The following is a 19,557-nucleotide window of genomic DNA, read 5'->3' as shown; positions in this document are numbered from 1 at the left end:
TTCTTCTTGCAGGCGATGAGTAAGCATCCTCTCATTATTTATTAAATTCCATCATTAAGCCATAAAGCTAATTTTAATTAAGATTATGCCAACACTTCAAGCAAGCCTTAGGGCCGCCCGTTTATTTCTAAAATCCCGACTAATGCAACACCGAGCCTGGACGATGACATTCTGAATCTTGGACATTCTCCAATCACGAGACCATGGCATGCTCATTTAGGACCAGCGTACAATAGCAGAGTTAAACACGGACAATTTTAGATGACTGAAAGCAGTTTGACTAAGAAAATATACAAGGAGAGATGAATCGAAACGTTACAAGGACCTAGATGAAGTAACTTGATCAAATCGAGGACGTCCTGACGAAAGGTCAGGTCAAGTACCCTTACAAGACGATCTTGCATGAAGTGCAATGATTTAAATTTTTAATTATCAAATAGTCAATGCTTTAAAAATATTATTGGTAAAATTGTATAAAAATCCTGTAGTTAAAACCTTAAATTCAGTGTGCAGAATAATAAGAAGAAACAACTAGGGCAGAATAATAACTTTCATATCTTTGATATATTATGTTCTTTAAGATTTTTGTTCAATGTTTACGTAGAATTTATTTTTTATACATGGATTTCTATTTTCGGTCAAAAATGATCTTTCTCGTGGTGAAGCGTCAGACAGGCTGGCACTCAGACAGGCTGGCACGATGACGTGTGCCAAAATTTTCCCAAAGCATGAAACATCTCGTGACTTAGGTTTGCATAATACTTTCTAATGGTAAAATAATTTTTCAAATAGTTCAGTCGTTCCAGAAGTTTTGATTTAAAGCAAGTTTTATTACAGAATTAATAAAATTTAAATAAATAAGTCTAAGTAAAAGGTTTAAAGTTAAAGTTTTTTTTTGTCTAATCAGTATAATATAATATAGAAGCACAAAAGCAAAGTTTATTAATTATTCAAAATTAAAGGGTGATGACATTAGTTAGTTACTGTCCAGTGGACGAAACGAGTTGAAAGAATCCGTGTACTGTCAATATTTGATGAGTAATCCAGCGAGCAGTGGTCTTGTCCCACTTCTAAAATCCACAATCTTCAAAATTTTCTAAGAAATTCTGAAGACTATTTTCGGATTCACGTGTAACTTGTGACTAGGTAAACCATTATGTTATATTCTCGAACAATGAATTTTTAAGGAGTTTCAACTTTATTTCTTGCAAAATAAGAGTGTTTATTGTTGTGTGGGTAAAGAGAACTGGAATTTTAATGTATACGTGATCGGAGTAGCGTCGTACCGGCGTGTAACATTGAGGTGGAGCGCAGGGTACAATGTTCGGCCCACTTCAATTTACCCGCACCGTTTCCATTGAAGATAATACGAATTATCAATTTATAATTGATCGCAGCTGATGTTAAAGTGATCTTTTGAATTCGTGTGAGATTTTTTATGTATTATTTTAGACATTGTCAAGTTAAGGTTTTATGAAATGCAGATATTTCTTTGTTTTTTAAAGAAGAGTAACAAATGAAATTTTTATTGTGATTTCGAGTAGTTTAATATCCCGTTCTTGAGAATTTTACATTTTTCGATACCGTCTAGCCAAATCAATTAAAATCCTCACTTTATTTGCCTTCAAAAGTTTCCGACGGCCTTTACACGCAATCTGTGTATATCAGTTTTGTAAGAGTATTACAAAACTCCCTCCAGGCTTATCTTTAGAACGCCGATCTAAATGTGTTTTATGAAATTTGCTTACAGTACTGCATACAGTGTATTATACATAAAGGTTTATAAATGACTACCAAAATCAATTATTCTGCCATTTGTATCACCAGTAAGATCAGAAAAATATAATTTGAAGCCATGATGATGTCATGGGTCATTAGAAATGTACTGGAATTGCCCAAGTTCAGTGGACTATGGACTTCCTGGGTGTTTGAGGTAGGTAATGTAATTATGACATCATGTTTAACAAATTTGACAGCTACTCAAATTCATAGTATTTTGGTCACTATTATAGAGCTTTAGAGTTCAATTCAACTTAACAATTTTGTTTTAGATACTACAAATACAAATTGAGAAATATTTAGCTTTAAGAACTAGGATTAAGAATGCAAGTATATAATCAGTAGTTACATTGCTACATGTATGGTCTTGCCTCTATTTAAAGTTCTTATCTGCATGTGGATTTTGTGAAACTGAATAATATTTACATATCTGGTTTTGTCGTCACAGCTTTAATTTGAAGCTAACACAAGTATATTTTTAACAAGGATATTTACATTAGTAATCATAAGCTACGTGGTCATAGTTTAATATTGATTTTAGATCGTATCGTAATTTATAATCATTAAAATTCTAATGTTTTTCTAATAAATTATGGACGATAAAACATTTATTACAAGCTATGTTTATTGTATCTTTTCAGAGCGTCTTAAATGGCCCAGATTACGAATACATCCTAATCATTTTATGTTTTACTTCTTTCTTGATTTAGATTCACGTCACTTTTCATGGATTGAAAATGTAGGCATTAATTGATAGGATTAAATCCACAGGGACTATAATAGGCTAACTTAGTTGGCTTCTATGTGTCGAGGTTTTAAGTTATTTTAATAAAATGATTGTTTGTATTAGCTATTACATGTAAGTCCTTGTCCTAAATTTTCGGTCAAGAACAATGATACTTATTTATATCATTAACGATATGAATATCATATTATTATATATAATCGAATTTTGTTTTACGATAACGTTGGTTCACTATTTCTTTATAACAAATATTGATCACGCTACATTTTGAAGTTAAATTAAGGTACAAATCCCAAATTTTCCTCATGCTACGATTTTAATTTACGATGACTATAAACATACATTCCTTATTACTCTTTGCGTTGGCTATTTGCCCAAAATTAAACCGTTCAAATAAAACTAGAATAACCTTATTTCGCATTGAGACTAGGAAATTTAATTGTGTTGTAATGTTCGTAGCTCAAAGTCCGCGCGTAAAGTCAGCAGCAAGTCTGTCTGTGCATAGTAATTTGGTATCTATTACCGAGATATAATAGCGTATGTAGGATACTTTGACGTCGTGGTGTTTGTACCCAACTAGTATACTAGAAGAACCGGTTTGGCCACGCTGATCAGCTCAATTTGAAATGAGCCTCACAAGGAAGCGCTTTTTCTGTTTGCAAATATTTCATGATAGATTGACTATCTCCAAGAAGTCAATTCCAATTGCATCCTTACTTCCCTGAAGAGTATAAATTAATATTTCAAAATAAAGAGAGATCTTTAGATTTTTATTTATTAGAACTTTATTTATTTTATCTTATTTAGATTTTTTTATGTTTGACAAAAAGGAAAAGACCAAATGTGAGACATCTTCAAATCTTCATAAACGCACATACTATAGAAGACTTTGGACTTTACTGATAAATAATCATTTAGATTAGTGACGTCTTACGTTAGATCCGGGTATAAATCCTATGGTTTAATCAGTGATTACTGTCGTTGATAATAATATAGTAAATAATTACATTTTTAGGGATTGACTTACTTTTATCAAGGCTTATTTGAATAGATTAAATATTTGTATCGTGTTTTGAACTATGTGTGAGGAAAACAAATAGGTAGTTGCTATATTAACTATTATTACCATAGACATTAAATATTAAAACTTTCCTCAAGCCAGTAACTTTAATTGAAATTAAGAACATCGAACATTCTTAATTCAAATCAGCTTATTTACATTTCTGGCCATCAGAGAGGTCGTAAAGATGTTGTGTCTACTCTTAATGTAAGCCAAGGATCTTAGTACTAGACACGACACGTTAAGGTAAAGTTGAAACATCTAGTTATTGATTTAGTTCAGGTATAACTATCGCTTACAGGGAATAATTAAATACTAATTTGATATTGAATACTTCTAGTTCTGCCTATTAGAAAAACGCCAGTATCGAACAGATGAAACAATGTGTAAACAGTATCTAGTTATTATTTCATTGGTAGGCATTAACTTTTAATGGATTACTTAAGTTGCTTCTATTGGAACACTAAAAAGATCCAACAAGCGAAATGATTTTGAAAATGTCATGGGCGTTTCAAAGCCCGATTCGATTTTTATGTCTTCAACAAGAAGGAAGCTTGCGAAAGTTTTGTGAGAGTGAAAGCAGCTTTAACAGATCTTGCATAATTAAGACAGAATCAAGTCTTTGAAAAAACAAGTACCATTAATAAAATATATAAAGTAAGTATACATATGAACGGAAAATGGAATGAGGAATGTTATGATCAAATCGGGTAAGGTCAGGTCAAGTGTAAGTACCTTTAAACGACCAGCTAGTATAATTATGCAGTGATCTTAGTGGGAAGATGAATTATCTGACTAAGTACTACTCCAGTAAGTGCAAAATAATTTTGGACCAAGACAGCAGATTTGAGGAACATTTTTTCCATAACATTGACAAGGCATATTATATTCCTTCTTTTTCTCTAACTCTGAAGTTAACCAAAAAGATGGAAAGAGAAAGAAAAGAAGACATAGCTTATGCTACATGTGTAATTCTTAATAAGAGCAGACCTACAAGTAGTTCAACTTACTTATGAAAGAGAATGTTTTCAACATTGCAATAGTAACCAAAGTACCAGGCGACCATAAGCTAGAAGGATATTGAGACAAACAATGGACGTTACCCAACCAGGGGCCGGCCGACGTCACTCACGGTACAAAGTCCACACATCCAATTGGAAAGTTCAACTGTAGCAAAATGTTTTAGTGTACTTAGACTGGTTTTCTATGTTAGTGTAGCCATATAATTATGAGGTCAAAAAAATTTGATTCAACATTTCAAAATTGGTTCCAACGATTTTATGGTAGCGTTAATTTTGTTTTCGTAATCTAGAAGACGCGTTTCGCAATAATGATGACTAGAGATTTCGTGAAAAATGCATCGTCTGAGGTAAAACTACTAGGTTTACATAAAGTATTAGCAGTGTTTATTTCTTATGGCTACGTCATCATTATTCTTCATCAATCACCATCCGTCATGTTCGTTGTAAAAGTACGAACGATCAATCTTATGAAAAACGCACCGGCATTAAGTAAAAATCTTATATTTCCTTATTCAAGAAGTTCGGACTAGAGACGTGGTCAAGTTAATGACCGTTTAATTTCGTTTTAATTGACAACGCAGTTAAAACTCGTTAACGTTAATAGTTCGTTGCTTTTAGATGATATCACAGGTGCTTTAATTTAAAAACTACACAGGATTATTCTGCATCTTGTTTGTTGCATTGGAATCTAAGGATTATGTAAATATTTGCATTATCGAAGCAGGTGCAGTATATTGCATTGCAAACGGCTGTAGATTGTATTCTCAGTCCGAAGCAGACTCATTTAGTTTCATGTATTCCTTGTAGGAACGGGTTACTAAACACTGTTTTAATAAGTTATCATGCCGTACTAAGCTTAATCTACCGGTTAAGTAACTGAAAAGATAAAAACTATTTACATATATTGGAAATTATAGTTTCCGATATCGTAAAAGCATCTACTCGTACTACGAAAGATTTGACAAGGGAAAGGCTTATAATATTTGGGATTGTTCTTTTAGGCGATGGGCTAGCAACCTGTCGCTATTCGAATCTCAGTTCCATCATTTAAGCTATCTGTCTTGGCCTTCGACACTTGTAAGTACAGACTTTGACTGCCCCGTAAATACTTGTTCATATTGATAGTAATGTTATTTTTAATTGATGATTTCCTTTTGTATGATTGTGGGTAACTGATATGTTAGTTATTTTTACTTCCTCATAAATATGTAAAGCAACAAGGAAATGGAAGTAGGAAAGAGAAAGACCAATAGGTCAAGTCAATACAAGTAGACTTATTTGTTTGTAAGTAGTTTTAAAATTGATATTCAATAAAATAGTATCTAAGTAATTTTTCTTTTATTTTTAGATGTTATGTTTTAAATAAGTATGAACGTGTATTTTTAGCGTATTATATAAATTGTTAATAGGGTACCGGACAACTTTTCAGATTGTGTTTAAAAATAATCTTTATTTATTTATATATCCATAAAAAATATTATTTTAAATAAATAAATCTTTTGGAGTATTTAAAAACGAGAAAAACGTAATTTATTTAAAATTGCCGCGAAAACAGCACTTTACGTCAATTCTGATCGCGTGACGTCATATGTTTGAAAAACAAACTACAAGCCATATTACAAGTGATCAGTGCTTGGATAATTTAAGTATTTTCTCGCAGATCTAGAAACATGCAAAACCCATAAATATCTAACCTTTAAAATCATAGAAAAAAATATGTGAAAATAACTTTGTAAACAATGAAACTAGTTTTAGGTTATGTTTTCGTTTGTAATTTCTTCAATCATTTCTGTTGTTAAGATAAACAAAAAGAGGTTGAAATACTTACACAAATGTTTCCACATTGCTTAATTCAGCAAATAAAAGTCGGTATTAGTGGCAAAGGAACTGCCCACCATGAAAATATCAATCTTTTGGGAGATTTCTATTGTCGGTTTGTAACCTTGTTCCATGATAAAAGCTTGATAGGCGGCTTCAAGCACTTGCGACAATTTCTGTTATGAGTAAAGTCCTTCAATTCGTAACTAATTACAATTAAATATTTTTAAGAAAAATGCAAATAAATCGTAGAATAACTCGAAATAACATACAAAGCAGTGGTGTTTACTTATCACTCATTACGTATGACGTCACTCACTGTGATTGGTGTTTGGGTTCTTACGCTGCACAGATAAAAAATATTGGATTTTTGCAACTTTATTTATTGATTTAAAATTATAAATCATTGTTATTTCTTAAAAATCTTTATTATGTGATGTTCTTGTATAACAAACTTTATTTTAAAACACAACTTAGATTTTTTTTCGATTACTGTCCGGTACCCTATTGCATAGACTGAGATATTAGATAGTAACAAGGGCGTTGCTTTGCCAAGCTTGAAGGTTATCGTTTTTTTTTTAATCTAGATTCATTTAACCTTAAACATAATACTATTTGTACGACACTACAGGCAGATTTAGTTAATTTACTGTATATGCATATAACAGTTAATTTTATGACTTTCAGAATTAACTCCCTTGATCATAAAAATCATTAGCTAATCTCATGCCAAAGTGTTTCTTATTCAGAAGCAATAAGGTCGCATTTTAGATCGGATATTTTGGACAGTTTTGTTTAGCTGCAGCTCTCAAAGTGAGAGTGTTATGGTTTGTTTTGTGTTTAAGGCACTCTCTACACCGGCCGGCGCTTCTTTATAACAGTTTTTTCCCCACCGATTTAAAGAAAATGTACATAGTATCTAGAAATGTAGGCTTCTTTACCTTTTCCTACTTTTTAATTGCAATTCCTTCTGCTATTGCCATCAAACTAGCACTCCCTTCCTACTCATGGTCGCCTTAACGCTGTCTTTTTTGTCCCAGACTTATATATTATCTTTTTGTTATATGATATGTCATGTATCTTCAAAATATATTTGCTGCTTAAATTATATTTCTTTTACCGCATAAAGGCAAGACTCGATATAATTTCTTTTTACCACCGGGCACTGAACTCGATGCCGCGGTGCAGTGTGATGTGGGCCTTACAATATCACGCAGAGTGCACGTGGTACCGCCGCGGTAGAGAGTCCACAGCTGTTAGCTAGCGGTTGGACTTTGGACTCGGCACAATCGTTGATGATCGTTAAAATCTTCGGAAACGGGCCGAGGTGAGGGCTTGTCATTGTGTGCTAGTCACACCTATTATAATGTTGGGTATTGTGATTAGAGCAGTATTACTTGGACCAGTCATTATATGTATCGCAAGATATAAATACATATGAATTATATTTCTAGCACAAATTTTACAAATTAAATAAAACAAATTTTGAATCGTTATGTTTTAGTCAGTAGAAATTCATAGATCTATAAACAGCATATCCAACAATGTAATCATGAAAGCTGTTGTAATTAGGAAATTTGGTAACTCTATAGTTACTAAGAATTCTTAATGCAAATTATTGTAAAATATCCCTGATGAACGTTTGCCTATTTAAATTTTAGTTACTATTTATATATCAAAAACAAATACAAAAAATATATAATTGTGCATTTCTATTTGTCATCATTCAGCAATAAGTTATTTTGAGATAACTGTAACGTAAACCAATATTTTATGAAATATAACAACACTATCCTGTCAAAATGACAAATCTCATGAGGACGAAAGGTAAAAGAGAGTAACTTCAAATTACATTTTTTTGTTCATGAAGTTAGACCTGCGTAGCTTAAACATAGGTGTTTGTATTTCCAAAGATGTGTCATAGCTTTTAAACTGTTTAATTAAAGACGTAAGTACTATTTACCAAGACAACTACTTAACTAAGTAATTAATTACTCTATTCAAGCTAAGTATATACATATTTGAATAACAATGAATGTTAGTTTTCCTGTTGCATTTCACAAATATAAAGTAGTTTTATAATATAATAATAAAGGTAATTATTATATACCAATATGTGTAGGTCTATATTTATCTAAATAAAGATCTTTTTTGGCCTAAAATGTTAATATGTCCCGAATTCGTAACTCTTGGATTTCTTGGAGCGAAGCCAATCATCGCGTTAGGTAGGTATTCTAGGTATACAGTTTTATGTAGGTACAGGAGTTAATCTCAGCATTTTTGTAGATTAACTAAACTATTTAAATGATATATTATACTTCAATGCGTAAAATTAACTGCAATATTTAATTTAAAAAAAAAATTGTAATTTAGATAATTTAAAAAATCTAAAAATTTAGGTTAATTAAGATGAAATTAATTATGTAAAGAATAATAAAGACTTTAAAAATTGAAATGACGAATATGTGAATATTACGAATATGAAAATATCACGGCGACAAAGCGTGAACAAACGCCTTGCCATGCCGCTCGCCGGGTCCAAAGTCCGCAAGGTAACACTGTGACGTCGCGCGAACGTGTCTCAAACAATGCTTTTGTAACTGATAATATTATTACTAATACTCTAAAAATACAATTAAGAATAATGACGAACAACATTTTCTTTGTATTAAGTAATAAAAAAGTATGTAAACAATAAAAACATTTTTTTGAAGAAACAATGCAAGTTGCAATAAGTTGCAATATGATTATGATTATTGTGAAAACTTACAAGAATTAGACGTAATGAGATTAATAATTATGAGAATATTTCTGGTGAAAAAGATACCTATTTAACAAAAAAAAAGAAAACACTGAAATATAAATACAAAAAAAAAGATTAAAAGTAACGATATTTACCTTTTCCAGGCAATCCTGTCCAATGGAGTTGGGATCCGCTTTGATTTGCAAAATCACAGAATTCGCCTGACTGATCAACCACATTTTGAATGATATTTAGGAGAAAACTGTAAAAATAGCGAATAAAGGAGGTCGCGGATTTACACGTTGTTTCAACTCGTTCGAACACTATGTTTTATTGTTTATCTCACTCGCGTAAAGTATTTATTAAAAAATGTCCTTCTTATATCGCTCTGTGCAATGTTTATCGCGTATTCTTTGTGGAAGTAAAACTGTGAATACCTCCCGACGACGGCCATACTACGTTAAGTTTGCCTCCGAAATGATAAAGAAAACAGTGACGTGCCCTCGACGATAGAATCACATTACGATCCCTTGTCGATGCCACATGTTGTATACGCATAGCATTCATTGCCGCGTTGAGAGGAAGAATGATTTTATTGAGTTTATTCATACAAGGCAATGTATACGTATCAGAGCGAAAGCAGCATTGAGAATATTTAATCATAGCTAAAAAGGAGTGGGGTTTATGTTTCGTTCCGTTTTACTTTATAGGAACAGAAAGAGACGAACTTATTTGAACTGCGGACCCCTTGGAGTATTATTTGTTTGTTGAATGCATTATTTACTTTTACTCACCCGCGAAAGTTCTAAATAATGATTATGTTAATAAGCATTTTGTTTACAAAAAAGAAGATATTTTATTGTAAACTTATTTATAGAAAAGAAAGGCACTTTAAAGATGATGTATATCCATACTAAGATGACAATGTTATTCTATTATAAAATATATTAAATAATTAATTATAATTCTTTTAAATTCTATGTGCATTTAAAATTTTGTCAAATTACAATTCCTTCATCATTTCAAATACCGTCTTCAATTCAATATCAAAACAATTTTTTTTAACGTTCTACATTGAAATAGGTACTTATTATAATTGTAGCAGGCGAGGCTGGAGTGCATAGCCATTTACTTTCAACATCCAAGTGATTGAACGGTTCTGGAACCTAACATATCAGGCGTTAATTATTATTCTCTGCGAACAATTTGGAATCATATCTCTCGAAAAGTGAGGAAAATATACGCATTCGGGCAACTGGATGTGAGTGGCTAATGTATCATCCATTATCTGTAATCCTGCAAAGGTTGCGGAAGTCAGACGCTTCGCTTCAGATTAAATTTAGCTCAGAAATCGAAAAGTAAGTAATAAGGTACTTGCCTAACTACCAGTAGTAACCAATAAACTTTTTTTTTATTCGAAAATACATATAAACAAACCAATGGGCGAATACTTGTGAAATAATTAAATTTTTAACGTATTCTACAAAATAAAAAGTTTTTTTTTATCGGGATGAATTCAAAATTGTAAAATTCTGAGTTGCTGTCTTTTCTTTTTGAATTAGTGGCCATACCATAAGTTTTACTATCACTTTAAACGTCTTAATAACTATTTTTGTCTTTCATACCGAATAAGGTATAGGTTAGGTATTTAATCGTTAAAGCAGAAATTAACAAAATTACACACAGAATGAAATCGTAGCTTTCAAAACATAATTAAATTGCGGACTCATTCAAAGTTTCTATTTTACCTACGGATAGGATAATTTCAGTCGCTTTATTTACATTGATTAAACTGGCCCGTGTGGTTCCCGACACTTTAGAATAGAACCACCCCATCTCATAATGGATGTCGTGAAAGACGACTAACGGAAAGGCTAAAGGCGACGGGCTCGCAACCTGTCACTATTTGAATCTATACAGATGTCCATATATATGAATGCTATACAGGTGCAGCGTGCCACCGACCGCTAGTCGTCGGTCGGTCGGATGCACTGAGCTGATTAGTTACACATGTTCAATCCAGTCTGTCCGAGTTGGTCAGACCCAGGTCGAACGAAGTTAGCGTTAGTTAGCGGCACGCTGCACTTACTATCTAATAGCATCGCTCGTTTTTGCAAAGGGATTAAATCTTCTGTCTGCAATAGCGCATCTTAGGCATCCATAGTTTAGCCGATTAAGTTTTGAATTATTTAGAAGAAAATGCACTGGTAGTAACATGAATAACTTTTAAAAATCTGTCCCTTTTCTGTAAAAGATAATAAACAAACTAAATAAATGCCAAATAGATTTGAAATAAGCAGAAAACCGTCTTGATAAATTCAATAAATAATTATAACGCCATCTCTTGGCTGTAAATGACATATAAGTTAAGAGTGACAAGACTTAAAATGAACGTGTAAAGAGTCGGTTTTTTTTTTTACTTTATCTGTAATTTGTTTGTATCTAAAAATTATAAGTTTATGTCCAAAAAGTAATAACCTGAGAAAAAACTATTAAATGTTTAACATTCACATAAAGTTTTGTCAGTCTTTAGCAACTGTAATGCCAACATAAGAAAAAAATAAAAAATTGAAACGTAATCCTTTCAACGAAAAATTTAATGAATGGAAAGCTTTTAAGTTTGTGTTGTATTTGTAAGAAATAAACGAAAATAAATCGCATAAATACATAATTTCTTCAAATTTTATTTCACAATTAGTGTTAATAGTGGTTATTAATTGTGTATTATTCGTTATTAAAGTTTAATAGTAAAAATAAATGTGACGAAGAACGTTTCATTATACGTAATCATTACCGAGCACGAGTCGATGACAGCGCCAATTGTGACAACATTGCGGAACTACATCAATCATATGACTTTCTTCACAATTTGTCCTGCGCTTATTGATTCGTGTCTTGGTCTCGTTTGTAACTCGACATAGTTTTTGTTTGTGTAAGAAATGGCGAGCCAGACACAAGGAATCCAGCAATTGCTGGCTGCTGAAAAGCGGGCAGCTGAGAAAGTTTCAGAGGCGAGAAAGCGTGAGTATTCTTTTTGCGTTTCTGCACCTCCCTTACACATCCTCTCTGTTTTTGTATTAAGTTTATAATCCTTGTTGTTTTCAATATAAAAAGTTCTTTAATAATGGTATTGAGTCTCTCAATATCTTAGACTGGTGTATTCAATTGGAAAATTAAAATTTTACATTATAGCTGATGTCACATGATTTGACCCTGAAAATAGCTATATGTAAGATAGTTCCCGTATCACATCGTTCGTTATTCTTCCTTTAGTTTTTGCTCATACGCATACAATATAATTATTTACAAGTATAGATCGAGACCATATGCCTATGATTGTTAGATGACATAATTTAGTTATCTTAAAAAAATATCTAATATGAATCATATTAGAAATTCACGAACTCTGGTATGGATTAATGAACATAGACGAATCTCATGTTTTTCTTATGTAATTAAAAAAAAAAGCTTTTGGCTATCAATACAGTAGTATTTCTTATAATTAATTTCCTTTATTTGTGCGCTTAATATAATCAGTACTGTATGTCTATAACAGAAAGTGAAGTAATGTTGAAGATAGATTGAAAGTGTAGCTGAGGTCCCCTAATTTTTTCTGTGAATAAGCACATTTCTTCTTTTTCCTGGTGTTAATTCCAGTTACATCTTTATCTTAATGGAGAGAAGCTTGGTGTGTGCCTTTTATCAATAATCCTGGATTGGATAAATTAAGTTTTTACATGAAGCAACTCCCATCGGACCTCCGCAACCATTGTAGGGAACCTAACCTATAACAGATCATGGTATCATTAAGCCAAGCAGCAGAATGTGTCCTATCCTTCTTTTCAAAACTGTTGGTTCTGTTTACCCTGCATGGGATAAAGACGTGACTACTGACTATATATATGTAAAAGCTGCACTCAAGAATTAACTTGTTATTGCAGCCTCCATAGAAAAGGGACAAGAGTTGTCTTATCCTAAAGTAAATACTAGAGAGTTCCATTAAAAACTTGGTAAATTAACTTATTTGTGTATAATTATTTCAGGAAAAGCGAAACGCCTAAAGCAGGCCAAGGATGAGGCCCAGGAGGAGGTGGAGAGGTACAGACAGGAACGCGAGAAGCAGTTCAAAGAGTTCGAGGCCAAGGTGAGAAGATCTTTTTATCTGCAGATTAGTTGCCTTGGTGGACATTGTTATTTTCTCAAAAACAACACAACAGATAGTTCCTGTTGATTTTGTTCTGTCAAAACGTGTTATGGAGTCTGCTCTTTTTCGCAAGACATGACCGTACCAGCGTAGGCGGCTCTCTGTACTTCAGTTTAGTAAGGTTTTATTAAAAAAACATTTTAAGAATGTTCATCTTGATTTGAGTAATGAAATGGATGATGGATGAATGTCTTTATAATTAATATATGTCTTCCAAAATTATTATTAAATTAACAATACAGATATTATTATGGTGAGGGAGGAAATCATTGTGAGGAAACCTGCACATTAAGGTAACTGTGATGGATCCAAAAGGGGTAGGCTTACCTGCAAAGGTTGGGGAGGTCAGATAGGAGTTGCTTCGTGTAAAAGCCTGCCTCACCCAATTTGGGATTCATGGTCAAAGGCATACCCCTGGCTCCTCTCCAGAGAGGTTAGGATGCAACCATGTATAATTAAAGTATTTAACATGCATGAAACATACCTTTATTTTATCTTGGCAAATCATGTTACATGTTTCCATAAAATAGTAGTTACATGAGATGTTGTATGTCATCTTGCAATAGCTTGTATGTGCCCAAATTTATTTTTTACTTGTATGTTCTTTTTTGACAGCACATGGGCACCAGGGAAGGAGTTGCCGCCAAGATCGACGCTGAGACTAAAGTCAAGATCGAGGAGATGAACAAAATGGTGGAGAAACAGAAAAATGCCGTAAGTTTTCCCATGAAAATAATAATTAATAATAACCCAAGGTATAACCTTATAAGATGTCAAGGGAAAGAGGCGTGATTTTATAATGTATGTATAACCTTATTGATAAGGTTTTATTGCATTAAGACTTATTACTTATTATTTATGAACCAAATTGTGTAAGGTTCCCCTGCAAAGGTTGCAGAGGTCAGTGTTGCTTTGTATGAAAAGCTGACATAGCCAATCTAAGATCTTGGTCAAAAAGCACACATGTGTAGAAGAAGCGGCGGAACAAACTGCACTGCAGCATTTTTCACCAGACGTCAATTTACAAATACAGATCTCTTTAATCTAAATCGTGGACGAATTAACATTGTCTACATTTCGTCGTTCTTTGTTTTTGTCGTAATTATAATAACGTTAGATAATATTTTTTAGTGTAATTATTTATCTTTTGTTTACAGGTGATCACAGACATGTTGCACCTCGTCTACGACATCAAACCTGAGCTCCACATCAATTACCGCTTTGATTAATCGCTAATTACCATATTTCCTCGCTTACCAGCGAATATATAGTTTATTGTTATGGTAATAATGTTTAATCATAGATTTAAGCGCGTCCAAGAAGGTTCAAACCACCAATCAAAAACGTAGATCAAAAACACTTCTCCTTATAAGATTTTCCAAATATTCCAATTTCGATTTTTGAATTTATTCTTAATAGATAAGGAAATACTGCAACGGTTTCAAGTTCGCTGCGCGAATTCGCTTCAGTGGTTAAAACTTCTTGGCTCGGCGTCGGGAGCGCGCCAAAACATCTGTCACTTTGACAAGCGCGAAAAACGATGGCTGCCACGCTGTATATAAAAGTCCGCTTGGTTACTCCCTGTTTAAATATAATCAATTGTTGTTTGCCGTAAAAAATCAGCTCGATATCATTCCATTTGGACGACGGCCCGCAATCGCATAAAATAAAAATAATTACTACTTAGGTGTTAAATTGTGTTTTATTCAATGTTGTATGTTGAATAGAAATTAAAGTTTAAACAAAAACAAATGCAGATTTTTAATTGTTTTTATTTCTTGTTACGCTTTTCAAATGGAAACTGGTGTGTACAGTATTAGAGAAAATATATTATTGATGTAATTCATTATTGTTTCATTCCGATAGTAAGACTAGAGGGGCTGAAAAAAATAAGAGAAAATTAGATGTGAATTTTCTTTGCTACTTGTTTTTGGTTGATACTACCTGTAGCCATATTTCGCTTAGAGCTGACGTGCTGGTAAAAAGTATGTACCTCAATGTTGCCTCATCTTTTTCTTATTGGTCGGAGTCTTCGTAGAGTCCAGCCAATCAGAGACGGTGCCGATATTGGTGAAGACGGCTGGTTTGTCCGTGATGTCACAACGCTGCGCCGAAAATGATAGGATTCCAACTAGCATGCCGTCTAGCAGGGCCGGCCCGCCTGCGTCGTGCTGGAAAACGGAAAATTGACAACGCCATCTATTTAATAATATGAGTACCTACGAAATAAGATCTAATCTACCTACCTACGTCTACGAGTATTAAAAAAATGTTTAGATTTTTTCTCCTGATTAATTTTTGTTCTCTTCAAGGGAAATGAAACTTAGCATAGGATTTGTTCCTGTCAGAAATCTCACTTAGAAATTGTTTTTGTTCTATTAATACAGACACTCTTCTGGGAAAACATAACTAGTTGTGTACATCAGATGGTCCAGGAGGAAAGCGTGAGAATTTACATAAAAAAAGATACCTACGTACTTGCAAAAAGCTTAAAATAATTGTGCAGCTAAGCCGTGTGTCAAGTATGGAGACAATTGGCACAATAACTTACATTGCATACATTCTTAGCAACGGTTATGTAGCCGGCGCAGAAATTACTCCTTGTCACCAAATCCCTGCAAGAAAAATATACACGCGCTAAATTGGTTGCTTTTTGTCGGTGGCGTTTAAATCGTTGCTTTGCGTAGGTGGTTCAAATTTCGTCGGTTTTTGTTTTAAATTCGTCGCATTTTGTAGGTAGCGCTAAATTCGCACGCGCGAAACTGCGGGTAAAAGCTAGTACATATAATTATAACCAGGTTTATGTTTACCTTCCATATATTTCTTGGCAATCTGCCAAATTGTACACTGGCAATGTGACTTTTTGCAACAATACGGCGCCACCTTCTCCACCAATACCCTGAAACAGGATTCCAAAATTCAAACAAGGGAATTCCCTTGATGGGCTTTTACATATTGTTTTTTTCGTCACTAGACAAACTAGATGCCTACATTCACATCTTCATTTTATGGGAAAGACAGAGCCAACAGCCTTAAAAGACTGAAAAGAACTTATCGATGGAATTGATATTTACATAATGGCATATTTCCGATTATACGACTACTTTTTTTGTAACCGTATGGCTCCCTGCACTTTAAAATAGTACCACTCCATCTCTATACTACGGATGTCGTAAAAGGCGACTAAGGGATAGGCTAATAAACTTGAGACTCTTATTTGGGCGATGGGCTAGCAACCTATCATTATGTATTTGGATTTGAATGCGGCCTTTCAGTCTTTGCGAGACTGTTGGCCCTGTCTACTCCGTAAGGTATAAAGATGTCATATGTTTATTTATGTATTAATTTTAAAATTGACTCACCACAACCGACCCCCACCCAAGAAACAAGATCTCTTTATTGGCCGGCACCACTTTATCTCTGGAGTACCGGACCTTTTCGAGTCTCGGCTCGCTCCTGTCAAAACTCATGTTCTTATGCAGTTTCAGCACAGCCAAGTTGAACTCCAAGGTTTGAGGTTTGTAGTTCGGGTGAAAAATTATTTCGGTAACTCTGTATAACTCCCCTCCGGCGGTAGCGTTGTCTGAACCCACGCGTACTGTCAGCATTCTCACGTATTCTCTGAAGAAACGATTGTTGTATTGTCTGAAAGGAATGTGTTCAATGGTCATACTCATGGCGTTAGTACCTGTGGCGTCTCACTTCTTCGGAGGAAAAAAGATAGGTACCTACATACATAGGTATACCACGTCTATATCTCTTGCGGGGTAGACAGTATTGAAAAAACTAAAAGGCCACAGCTTTATGATGGAATTGAGATTCAAATGGTGACAGGTTTCAGCCCATCGCTTACAAGAAGAAGCCCAAGTATATTTAGTCGCCTTTTACGACATCCGTGGGAAATAAGTAGTTTTAGCTTTAGTTTTAATTTGATTTAATTATAATATTTAATAAAATTTCAAGATGATGTTAAAAACAAAAAAAAAAATTCATCATTAAATGAAATGAACTTAAGGAACGGCATGGCGTGTGGTTTCCGCCACTTTAGAATAGTACCACTTCATATTTTTTCTATGGATGTTTTAAAAGGCGACTAAGGGATAGGCTTATAAACTTGGAATTCCTCTTGTAAGCTAGATGGGCTAGCAACCAGTCACTATTTGAATCAAAAATCCATCATTTTTAGCCAAACACCTGAACATAGCCTTCAGTCTTATCAAGACTGTTCGCTCTGTCTACCCCGCAAGGGCTATAAACGTGACTAATAAGCATGTATGTAACTTGAAGTTCAGTACCACAAAGTGACTTCTCATTTCTCCTAAACCCTTTTACCAACCGGCTAAGATAACTTACAAAAATCCATCATTTTTAGCCAAACACGTGGAATTCAGTCTTATCAAGACTGTTCGCTCTGTCTACCCCGCAAGGGCTATAAACGTGACTGATAAGCATGTATGTAACTTGAAGTTCAGTGCCACGAAGTGACTTCTTATTTCTCCTAAACCCTTTTACCAACCGGCTAAGATAACTTACAAAAATCCATCATTTTTAGCCAAACACCTGAACGAGGCCTTCAATCTTATCAAGACTGTTCGCTCTGTCTACCCCGCAAGGGCTATAAACGTGACTGATAAGCATGTATGTAACTTGAAGTTCAGTACCACGAAATGACTAAACTAAACCCTTTCACCAACCGGCTAAGACAACTTACAATTGCAAGCAATGTGCCGCAGTCAGGACCCTGTCGGAGTCAATGATGACAGCTCCGCACCACAGCTGCTTGTTCACCAGCAGAGCCGCCATGAACTGGTGGTCTTCGGCGAAAGCGAGCTCGTCCGGGTTGTAGATACGACGGTAGCGGTGACTGTTTGGGGGGTTCGGCCTTTTGATTTCTACCTCTGGAAACGATTTTTGAAGAGTACCTAACTACGAAGTTGATGTTATACTCTTTACTAAGTTTAGGTACATATTGATGTTTTTTATCTCAGAACAACTAATTTAATTATAAATGCGAAACTAAGTTTATTTGTTTGTTTCTTGTTGTTGTTATACAATTTTCTTGAAATTTTGCGTAGGTATATCTAATCAAAAGTCTGGAGATTTTTATTCCTGTAATACCTGAAAAACCTGTGTTCTTTTGTAGGTGGCGCTAAATTCGCGTGTGTAGGTCTTGAGTATATACCTTAAAAGAAGTAAATCAAACCTCTCTTCTTTCCCGAAGGGGAAAACTGACTAAATATTTCGACTTGCCACGACCTCTACATAATACATCCACATTTATCAATTTATTCATGCAAGCTCTTCGTTTTAGGGCTCTTTCAACTTGACTTTTCATCAGGACCAATTTGATGAAGGAAGGTGAAAGTTTGTCAACGCATTCTCACTCCACAGTTCCCATTTCAACTCTCTTTATATAAGACGAATTTTTTTTAGCGTTTCCCTTAGTCGCCTTTTACAACATCCATGTGAATGATTTGCGAGGTCCTATAAAAACTGGGGATCACACGGTACGATAATGAGGAAGAAATTCGTTACTAAAAACGGCGACATACCAGCAGCAGTAGTCGATACCTTAGTCGTGGTATCGACAATATTCTCGTTGATATCTCGTCTGCTGGGAAACTCGATTGGGATCCCATCATACTGCCACTCGTTCTTCAGTGCCAATGCGCGTCTTTCGGCAAGCTCTCGCTCGTCTGTTGATGGTTTAAAGTTTAATCAAACTGATATATTTGGCTGAACTTTGCATATCGTGAAATGAACCAGGAGTGACGAGATTCGTAGATAACAGTCCGACATTGGAGCTCGAGTTAGCGAACTTATATGGCAATGGGCAGGTCTGTTGTTGACCTAACTGATGCTGATGGTCGATGGGGTCATAGTTTTCGAGTGGAGACCAGGTATTTTGACGGCCTCTGTGGCGCAGCGGTAGTACGCTTGTCTGTGACACCGGAGGTCCCGGGTTCGAATCCTGGCCAGGGCATGATGAGAAACAAACTTTTCCTGATTGGCCTGGGTCTTGGATGTTTATCTATATAAGTATTTATTATAAAATATAGTATCGTTGAGTTAGTATCTCGTAACACAAGTCTCGAACTTACTTCGAGGCTAACTCAATCAGTGTAATTTGTCCCGTATATATTTATATTTATTTATTTATTAGAAAGCGCAGCGTAGGGTGGCCTC

At 34.3% G+C, this 19,557-nt stretch overlaps 3 protein-coding genes across 3 annotated transcripts in view; 1 reads left to right on the top strand and 2 right to left on the bottom strand.

Annotated features, from left to right (window-relative positions):
* Positions 1-9,633, bottom strand: part of LOC106138011 (E3 ubiquitin-protein ligase MYLIP) — a 28,554-nt gene extending 18,921 nt beyond the window's left edge. The window contains exon 1 of the mRNA XM_013338982.2: positions 9,323-9,633. Coding sequence (XP_013194436.1) covers positions 9,323-9,406 — 84 coding nt within the window. The 5' untranslated portion in view covers positions 9,407-9,633. The remainder of the gene's footprint in view (positions 1-9,322) is intronic.
* Positions 9,634-12,017: 2,384 nt separating this feature from the next.
* On the top strand, positions 12,018-15,217 carry LOC106138015 (V-type proton ATPase subunit G). Its single transcript, XM_013338985.2, has 4 exons — positions 12,018-12,188; positions 13,211-13,311; positions 13,987-14,085; positions 14,529-15,217. The coding sequence occupies exons 1-4, from the start codon at positions 12,107-12,109 to the stop codon at positions 14,598-14,600; spliced, it is 354 nt and encodes a 117-aa protein (XP_013194439.1). The 5' UTR covers positions 12,018-12,106; the 3' UTR covers positions 14,601-15,217.
* Positions 15,218-15,365: 148 nt separating this feature from the next.
* On the bottom strand, positions 15,366-18,189 carry LOC106137990 (trypsin-like). Its single transcript, XM_013338955.2, has 5 exons — positions 18,083-18,189; positions 16,734-17,016; positions 16,182-16,270; positions 15,923-15,986; positions 15,366-15,542 (listed from the first exon to the last, which is right to left on the bottom strand). Exons 1-5 carry the CDS (start codon positions 18,172-18,174, stop codon positions 15,366-15,368), a joined length of 705 nt encoding a protein of 234 aa, XP_013194409.2. The 5' UTR covers positions 18,175-18,189.
* Between the last annotated feature and the right edge of the window lie 1,368 nt (positions 18,190-19,557).

Source organism: Amyelois transitella, chromosome 24 (assembly GCF_032362555.1).
Source record: "Amyelois transitella isolate CPQ chromosome 24, ilAmyTran1.1, whole genome shotgun sequence".
Classification (NCBI taxonomy): domain Eukaryota; kingdom Metazoa; phylum Arthropoda; class Insecta; order Lepidoptera; family Pyralidae; genus Amyelois; species Amyelois transitella.
This window is presented reverse-complemented; position numbering and strand designations above follow the sequence as displayed.